Below are 9,961 nucleotides of genomic sequence, written 5' to 3'. Positions count from 1 at the left end.
TTACTAATATAAACGGATTTATATTAATGGTTGATATTAAGGCCTTGATTGAAATAATTTGTTAGTAATATATTTTTAAAATTGATCATATTAAAATCTTCATAACAGAAAATTCAAGATGTAAAATATGGAAAACTTTTATTGGAATTAAATACATTCTATTTCAACGAATGTAAGTTATTGATTGATGATTGGAAAACATTTATTGGAATTAAATACATTCCATATGGGGAAGATGATGTCAGCAATTAGATTTAAGGATGGAAAGAATAAGATTGAAATACAATCAATGGTCAAGATTATTTAAGATGATGTTATAATGTTTCTCTTTTAGTAATATTTAAGATACATATTTACGTTATTTTTACTTATGATTAACATTTTTTAGCAATATAATTTGTAATTAATGATAATATTATGATTAGTTGATTAGTTTCAAAATTCTTATAATAATAGGGTAAACCATGTGTAAAAAAATAATTATTGAATTTTTTCAATCGAAAAAGAAAAATAATTCTTGAATTCTTGAAAAAAATCGATGTAGTTCCTATTTATTCTATTTTCTCTTTATCATTCTCCCTTTCAATCTTACAAAGTGGATTATGTTATTTGAATAATTTTTTTTAATATATATAAGCCCCCTTTATCCTAAAATCCTAGCTCCACCCCTGACCACCGCCATCACTATTGATGAATAGTCAGAACAAACCCACATTTGACGGCTTATCTAATTAACTCATTACAATCACCTAATGAAATCATTAAAATCCCTGATACATCATAACATAATATCAAATAACAACCCAAACAAATCATGTCATCAAACATCATAACACAAATAAAAAAATCAACATCACATTGACCGACGGTCATAAATAAAAAAGCAACCACAAATAAAATCATTCACATCACTGCAATGCCAACACTCTTTCAAAAGTGGTCCCCATATCATTGCAATGTCAACACTCTTTCAAAAATGGTCTCCACAGTCACATCAGCAACAATTTATATTTTTGTAATAAAATATCTTATTATTTATAATATACACACACTTAAATAGGTAATAAAAAAATAAATAATAAATTATTAATAAAATATTATGACAATACATTTGCAAGCCTTTCAAATAATGAAAGAGCTTCATCTGTATATGTGTCATACAATTTGGACAAGGTGGCATTGCAAATAACTTTGAAAGACCTTGGTGTGGATACTCTAAGAAAACAAACATAATATCAGAAAATCCTTAAAAACCGGTGGGTGGTGGTGGTGGTGGCCGACATCTCTCTGATAGCAAGAGAAAAGAGAAGATGGTTATTCTGATTCAGAGCATTAGTGGTGACAATTTAAGTCACTTTAGCGTCAACATTGGAAAAACCAACCAACGTCGTTGGATCGAACAAAAAGATCGATGGGTTGGATTAATTTGAACCGAAGCACACGGATCCGGGTGCTATGTAATATTGGCGACGTCTTTAATGGTGGCAAATGCAAGGGCGGTGTGACCGCCTGCCCCTATTGTACTTATTTTTGTAGTGTTATTATAGAAAATCGTCTTCATTCATTCTACGTGTTCTAGTTCTCTATATTTTCATATATATAACAAGTAAAACATGTTTTTGATTTTAAGTTAATAATGTTGGTGGAACAATGTGTACTGCAGTCAACCAAAAAAGTAAAATCTATAATCTAGTATCATAGAATTCTATTCTTCAATTATAATCACTTAGCATAAAAGGACGTACACCCTATAACACTTTTCATCATATTTTCGACTTTTGCATTTACTTGAAGTTTAATAAGGAAAAAAATATGTGGAGACTGAAGATAGCTGAAGGGGGCAATGATCCGTACCTCTACTCCACAAACAACTTTGTCGGAAGGCAAATATGGGAGTTCGATTCAAATCATGGAAACCCAGAAGAGCTAGCCGAAGTTGAACAAGCTCGGACCCATTACTGGAACAACCGACACCAAGTTAAGCCCAACAGTGATCTCCTTTGGCGCATGCAGGTCTATGAATTACCAAAATTCATATCGTCAATATTCATATTGGTAGTATTAATTTACTTAATATGCTCATAAATATGCAGTTTCTAAAAGAGAAGCAATTCAAACAAACGATACCCCAAGTCAAAATTGAGGATTCCGAAGAAATCTCATATGAAAAGGCTACAACAGCCTTGCGGAGGTCTGTCAATTTCTTTGCAGCCTTGCAGGCGAGTGATGGACATTGGCCTGCTGAAAACGCTGGGCCCATGTATTTCATGCAGCCCTTGGTCATGTGTTTGTATATCACTGGCCACCTTGACACTGTTTTCCCAGCAGAATATAGAAAAGAAATTCTTCGTTATTTATATTGTCATCAGGTAACGAATGTAATCATAATCTTGTTGTTCCAATGGGCTTTCTTTGCGATGGAAAATTCTAACAACTTATCTGGAATTGACAGAATGAAGATGGTGGATGGGGGTTTCACATAGAGGGACATAGCACGATGTTTGGGACTGCTTTAAGTTACATTTGCATGCGGCTTTTGGGTGAAGGTCTGGATGGTGGTTTGAATGGGGCATGCACCAAAGCCCGAAAATGGATCCTGGATCATGGTAGTGTCACCACCATCCCATCATGGGGTAAAATATGGCTTTCTGTAAGACATCAACTGTTTGCTTTTTCTTTTTTTCTTTTTCTTTTTTTTTTGTGTGTATATAATATATATCATATATTCTTTAGTTTCTATATATGAGTAAAGTTATAAGAAATTATTTTATTTCAGATACTTGGTGTATGTGAGTGGACAGGAACCAACCCCATGCCTCCAGAATTTTGGATCCTTCCTTCTTTCCTTCCTATGTATCCAGGTTAATTAATCTACTCGTATTCATGAATCCTAAGTAGGATTTGTGTATTTACATAAATCTGAAATATCTCTCCTTTATTAAATTCAGCAAAAATGTGGTGCTATTGTCGGCTGATATACATGCCAATGTCGTACCTATATGGAAAAAGATTTGTGGGTCCTATCACTCCTTTGATTTTACAACTTAGAGATGAACTTTATGCACAACCTTACAATGAGATCAAGTGGAAAAGCATACGGCATTTGTGTGCAAAGGTGAAGTTTTATTAAGGCTAAATGCAAGAAATTGCAATATACGTACTTTCATTTGTGTATTATAACATTCTATTTTCATTTTTTTTCTATTACAATATTTCTTTGAAAAATCAATCAAATTATAGCATTGTGTACTTTGAAAAAAAAATCTTATAACAGTGCAAATTGCTTTTGCTATATATGGAAGAAATGAAAGTAGGAAGCTATAAACAAATCAATGAAAGTGCATTGTTTTTTCTTGCGTCTGACCTTTTTCACTCATTATAGCATTTTGTTTTGCATAATGCTTACATGGATTTCTAATTATATGCCAATCCAATTTATATAAATTTAGGAAGATATATATGTTCATCATCCATTGCTACAAGATATAATGTGGGATACTTTATATATTTGTACGGAGCCTCTGCAAAATCGTTGGCCATTTAATAAATTAAGAAAGAAAGCATTGGAGACAACAATGAAACATATTCATTATGAAGATGAGAATAGTCGATATATCACAATTGGTGCTGTGGAAAAGGTATACAACATACATACACAATAAGGATAATAAGTACATGGGTTAAGTGAAAGAAATAGCAACTGTTTATTTATATATATCACAACATACTTTCATTTGCTCCCATTACAACAATGTAATTTAAAAATCTACCTATATATAGCCATGTCATACAAAGATAAAGAAATGCTATGATATTTGGGTAGATTTTTCAGAATGCAATGTTTTAATCAAATAAAAAACTAAAAGTGCAATCCTATTACTACATAGATTTTTCAAACTACAATGTTTTAAGGGGAATTTGGGATTGTCTATTTTAAGTAATTATTGACTTATTATGGTTTAAACCAGTAATAAACTATTTAAAGTGTTTGGATTGAAGCATTTTAAAAGCACATACTGAACTAAATAAAGTTTTTTCAATAAGTTAAATCATCCTCACTTATAGGAAATTGCTTATAAAGGAAAAAAAGTAAATTTAGTTTAAAGTATAATAACTGAAACTGCATGTAATTCGACAAATTTAATGACATGTATGTGTTAATGTTGTCACACACATAACTGGAAAATATCTAATCAACTTATCACATTTTGGTACCTATTAAGCTAAGATTAAACACGTTTTTGTTTAAATTCTCAGTCTATATAAACTATTTTAAATAAGCAATCCTAAATACCCCTAGATACAAATTGCAAGTATAAGGTTGCAATACAAATAAATGAAAGTAAGATATTATAATATATAAACAACTGAAAGTAAATTACTGTTTCTTGCAATATTTTACCTTTTTACAGTCATTGTGCATGCTAGCATGCTGGGTTGAAGATCCAAATGGCATTTATTTCAAAAAGCATCTTTCTCGAATCCCAGATTTTATCTGGGTTGCTGAAGATGGAATGAAAATGCAGGTGAGACAAAAAAAAACATAATTTTCATGATATTTCCAAATATAGTATTTTAAATGTTCTACTCACAAGAGTTAATGCATGGTTATGCTTTCAAAACAGAGTTTTGGAAGCCAAGAATGGGATGCTGCTCTTTCCATCCAAGCTTTACTAGCTACCGATCTTACAGAAGAAATTGGGCATACCTTGAAGAAAGGACACGAATTTATAAAAGCTTCACAGGTTTAAAAGCTCTTGTGTATTTCTTGAGTCATCATCAATTCATTAATCCTTATATATTTTATTCTTTACCTCATATTTAGGTTAAAGGGAATCCTCTTGGTGACTTTAAAAGCATGCACAGACATATCTCTAAAGGTTCATGGACCTTTTCAGATCAAGACCATGGATGGCAAGTTTCAGATTGTACTGCTGATGGGCTAAAGGTATATATGACTAGGTTAAATGTGGTTAATTTCCTTATATATGTAATCCTTATGGTCTAATTACTATTTTGTCCCTAGTGTTGTCTATTACTCTCAACAATGCCATCAGAAATTGTTGGTGAAATGATGAAACCTGAGCAACTGTATGATGCTGTCAACATAATACTTTCACTACAGGTTGGTGTATACTTGCTTCAACTTCCATTTCTTGGAAACACTTGTAATGTTCAAGACACTATATATCCATTTTATAATTAATTTAAAGAAAATATTAATATGCATTATGCATAGTTTAATTTGAATGCGAAAATAATATAGAGCAAGAATGGTGGGGTAGCGGCATGGGAACCAGCAGGATCATCCGAGTGGTTGGAGGTATATATTTAAGTCATGGAAAATTTTATTAACATGTGAATCTTTTAATTACTATATCATATATTCATTTTGTTTCATTGTAGATTTTCAATCCTACAGAGATGTTTGCTGACATCGTTATTGAGCATGAGTAGGACTCCTACATAAGTTACACTTTCCATATCTCCTTCCAATTGTATATATAATTATATTTAGGTTCTCTTTTATTTCCATTATATAGGAACTGTTTGGATAAATATACATGATATATATGATACTTTAGAATATTGAATATTTAATAGAGGACTCTCTTTTGACCCAAAGGACAAGATGGTATGTATGTATGTTTGTATATATACAAGGATTCTTCTATGAGTGGATAGTTATCTGTCCTATAAAAGAGGAGAATCAATGCTACCAACAAGGATTACATATACGAAAACTAATCTTTCAAACTTCAATGAGTAAAGACTATTTTATTTTTTGAAATGTAGTAATTAAGCAAAGTAAAAGTGTTTAATATGGTTATGTGTAAAAGTGTTTCTTAACTTATCTGGTGTCAAAATAAAGTTTTAAAAATAAGTTTGGATTAACTTTATCCGGTATTAAAACATAATAAGTTGATAAATTGTTCTTTAGTGTTTAGCAAAATTTTTCTTATTCACGTAAAATGAACAAACATCCATCTTAGATGTATGTATATAAAAATGTATGGTTATTAGAAGGTTAGTAGATAATTTGGTTTAAATAAGTTGAAAGTTGTTTTAGATAAGTTAGAAGATATTGACTTATGAAATACTCCTTATTTAAGTAAATAAAGAATTTTATTTTTGCTTTGTCGAAACACCTAAAATTTGCTTATTGGCAGTGTCAAACCACAATAAGCTATAATAAATATATAGCTTAATAAAGCAATCCAAAGACCCCCTTACAATATTATGTTGACTAGGTATATTGAGTGCACATCATCAACGATTCAAGCACTTGTTTTGTGTAAGAAGTTACACCCTCAACATAGAAGAAAAGAGATAGAAAGTTTCCTTACACGTGCAAGTGAATACTTGGAGAAAATGCAAATGCAAGATGGGTCATGGTTTGTTTTAATTTATGTTATGTTTCTGCTTTTTATACTAAAACAAGACTTTAAAACAATCGAGAACTAATTTTCTTGTCCTTTTGTTAACATAATGGGTATTAGGTATGGAAACTGGGGTGTATGTTTTACATATGGTACTTGGTTTGCACTTGGGGGACTGACAGCTGTCGGTAAGACATTTGAAAATTGTTATGCGATTCGAAAAGCTGTTAGATTTCTTCTAGAAAAGCAATTGGACGATGGTGGTTGGGGAGAAAGCTACAAATCCTGCACAGAAAAGGTAACACTATGACATAATCACATAACAAGTTGTTTTAAGAATAATAATGAGAAAATAAGTAATATGTTTTACTCTATAAATAGAAATACATACCATTGGAAGGAGGCAGGTCGAACTTGGTACACACCGCATGGGCTATGATGGGACTGATTAAGTCTCGGCAGGTGAAAATAAAATTCTAATTCTGATTGTAATTATAAAGTTCAGTCTCTTTTGAAATCTATAATTTTTAATTCAATTTCTTTCCAAACATTTAGATGGAGAGAGACCCGAAACCCTTACAAAGAGCAGCTAAGTTGTTGATCAATTCTCAGCTGGAAAATGGTGATTTTCCTCAACAGGTAATATTTGTATATAACAAAACAAAAGAAGTTCTATTAAACAAAATAAAATGAAAGAAACATAAATAGAAGTAAAAGACATTAGCCCTAGCTACCCTAGTTCATATAATATTGTTAAAATAACGAAATATACATAAGGCACATGCCCACATTTCAGGTTAATATAATATTGTTAAAAATAATGATATATATATATATATATATATATATATATATATATATATATATATATATATATATATATATATATATATAACAAGTAACGAATAGGATGAAAGTACTATAAGTTTTATTAAAATAAAAACAATATAACATATATATAATAAATATTGTATTCAAGAAACATATTAGACACTAACAGAATACAACGGAACAAATGTAACCTAAAAATATAAGTAGTACATTGAGAAAAATAATAAAATTTTCACTTTTTTCTACAACATAATCTATTTTTTTCACTTATTCATTTTTGCTCTATGTTTCATATTTGAATCACAAACCACATTAAACCGTATGAATGTTTTTGTATTTTTATGATAATTATTCATTTAAATTTTGTATTTATTGTTTATTTTTTATTATATCCCTTTACCAAAGATATGACAACACACTATACTTTCCACAATGTGTAATGATTGGTAAAAAAATTTTAGAATATGATTATGGAAAATGTTCTAAGCTTTTTATGAATCTTTGATTTTTCAATGGATCGCGATCTTTGGAAAAACCAAATATTCGTGAGAACCCGAAATCATTTTTTGTTGTAGATTAAAAAAACATTTATACACCTCTAAAATATGCATATATAAGAACTTTCATTTAAAGAAATTTCAAAAGAAAGTGTATATACAAAAAGTTCATATATATATATATATATATATATATATATATATATATATATATATATATATATATATATATATATATATATATATATATATATATATATATATATATATATATATATATATATTACATGTTATGCATATGATATGCATATATGCACATTTCATATATAAATGTTTTTTTTGAAATTTGTTTAGACAAAAGTACTTATATATACATGTTTTAGATATGCATAAATTTTTTATTTTATTATTATTAAAACTACAACAAAAAATTTCCCGGTTCTTAGGAGTGTATGAGTTTTCAAAAGATTATATATATATATATATATATATATATATATATATATATATATATATATATATATATATATATATATATTAGTGTCGTAAAAGTCCATATTAGGTACCAATTAATATTTGATCACTCAATAGCCGTTACCCAACTGACTAGAAGGTATCTAATGGTTAATCTTTTTTTACAAAAATAAACAAAGCAATAGCAAATGAGTAAATTTTAATTCTTTGAAGAAGTTTAATTTCAATAAAACTATTTGAGGAATGATTACTCTTGTATCAATCATTATTGGTATTTATGAACTTTATTATTATATTAGTCATATTTATTTAAAAAAAAAATCAATGAATTAGGAATTTAGGGTCCTACTTTAATCCTCTAATTAATCTCCCTATCAGAGTAATCCCTTAACCTCAGTTCACCGATTATCTAACGTCAAACGTTTTTTACAACTTTGATATATATATATATATATATATATATATATATATATATATATATATATATATATATATATATATATATATATATATATATATATATATATAGACAGACACACATTAAAGACGGTTATTGGAAAGAGAAGAGAATGATGGCGGCCATTGGTCCGTGGTTACAAATGAAGCGAGAAAATAATGAAGAAGAAGGGTTGGTATTCTTCAGGTTTGATATGCCAGAAAAGAGTCCCATAAAGTGATAGGTTTGCTAGTGGTTCGGTTATACAACCTAAATACTTATTTATAAACTTCTTTAACATAATAATAATAATAATAATAATAATAATAATAATAATAATAATAATAATAATGTGGTTTTAAAAGTAGGTTAAGATTATTCATTTTATATTATTTAAGGACCAAAACTGTATAGAACCAACCATAGGGGCTATCCGAGTGAAAAAGAAAGGAGTTATGGACTAAACACACATAATATCCCAAAACACAGGGACTTCATACAATTTACTCTAAAAAAACATGTTAGAATAAACCAGTAAATGATTTCTATAGTTGTTCGTTTTTAATAAAGAAGGAAAATATAGTTGCTCCATCACCTAATTTTTTACTTATTCATCCACTTTTATTTGTCAGGAAATAAGTGGAGTCTTCAATAAGAACTGCATGTTGCACTATGCTCTATACAGGAATGTATTCCCACTATGGGCGCTAGCTGATTATCGGAAGCAGCTCGAACGCATGTAGTACTACTAGCTTTACACATAAACCATCCAAGCTATATGATGAAAAGACCATAAGTTTTGCTATTGTTTTAAATCTCTCGTTGTCAAACATGATGAAGGAATTTGGACTTTTCAATCTAATATTCATGTTGAATATGAAAAGCACATATGTGATATGACAACATCATTGTGCTAAAATAATTGAGGAATGTTATGCTAATACTGAGATTTCCAAATTTACTTCACATATTGAAATTATTATTGCCAAAGTAGCATCTATTTTTTAGGAAACAATTGTTAATTGATGACTTATAATCAAGGTTCTTAATAATGTGAGACTTAGTGTGGCGGTAATATCAAGCCTCAAAATTTATGAGTCGGAGCTAGCAAGCCACAACATTTGTTAAGTCGTGACTTATATCATTAGTTTTGTATATAATTAATAATTAAATATATATTCTCTACTATTATTCATTTGATATATATATATATATATATATATATATAATATATATATATATATATATATATATATATATATATATATATATATATATATATATATATATATATTTTGTTGGATTAGGTATCTAAACTCATAACTATAATTGATATAAATTTG

At 28.8% G+C, this 9,961-nt stretch overlaps 1 protein-coding gene across 1 annotated transcript; it reads left to right on the top strand.

Annotated features, from left to right (window-relative positions):
- The first annotated feature begins 1,743 nt into the window (after window positions 1-1,743).
- Window positions 1,744-9,584, top strand: LOC145001162 (beta-amyrin synthase 1-like). Its single transcript, XM_078960514.1, has 17 exons — window positions 1,744-2,013; window positions 2,094-2,369; window positions 2,453-2,650; window positions 2,777-2,861; window positions 2,949-3,115; window positions 3,450-3,638; window positions 4,413-4,526; window positions 4,626-4,745; window positions 4,826-4,948; window positions 5,027-5,125; window positions 5,267-5,323; window positions 5,407-5,453; window positions 6,252-6,395; window positions 6,501-6,678; window positions 6,762-6,842; window positions 6,936-7,019; window positions 9,251-9,584. The coding sequence occupies exons 1-17, from the start codon at window positions 1,813-1,815 to the stop codon at window positions 9,359-9,361; spliced, it is 2,274 nt and encodes a 757-aa protein (XP_078816640.1). The 5' UTR covers window positions 1,744-1,812; the 3' UTR covers window positions 9,362-9,584.
- The last annotated feature ends 377 nt before the right edge of the window (window positions 9,585-9,961 follow it).

Source organism: Lactuca saligna, chromosome 6, assembly GCF_052625555.1.
Source record: "Lactuca saligna cultivar CGN05327 chromosome 6, ASM5262555v1, whole genome shotgun sequence".
Lineage (NCBI taxonomy): Eukaryota > Viridiplantae > Streptophyta > Magnoliopsida > Asterales > Asteraceae > Lactuca > Lactuca saligna.
This window is presented reverse-complemented; position numbering and strand designations above follow the sequence as displayed.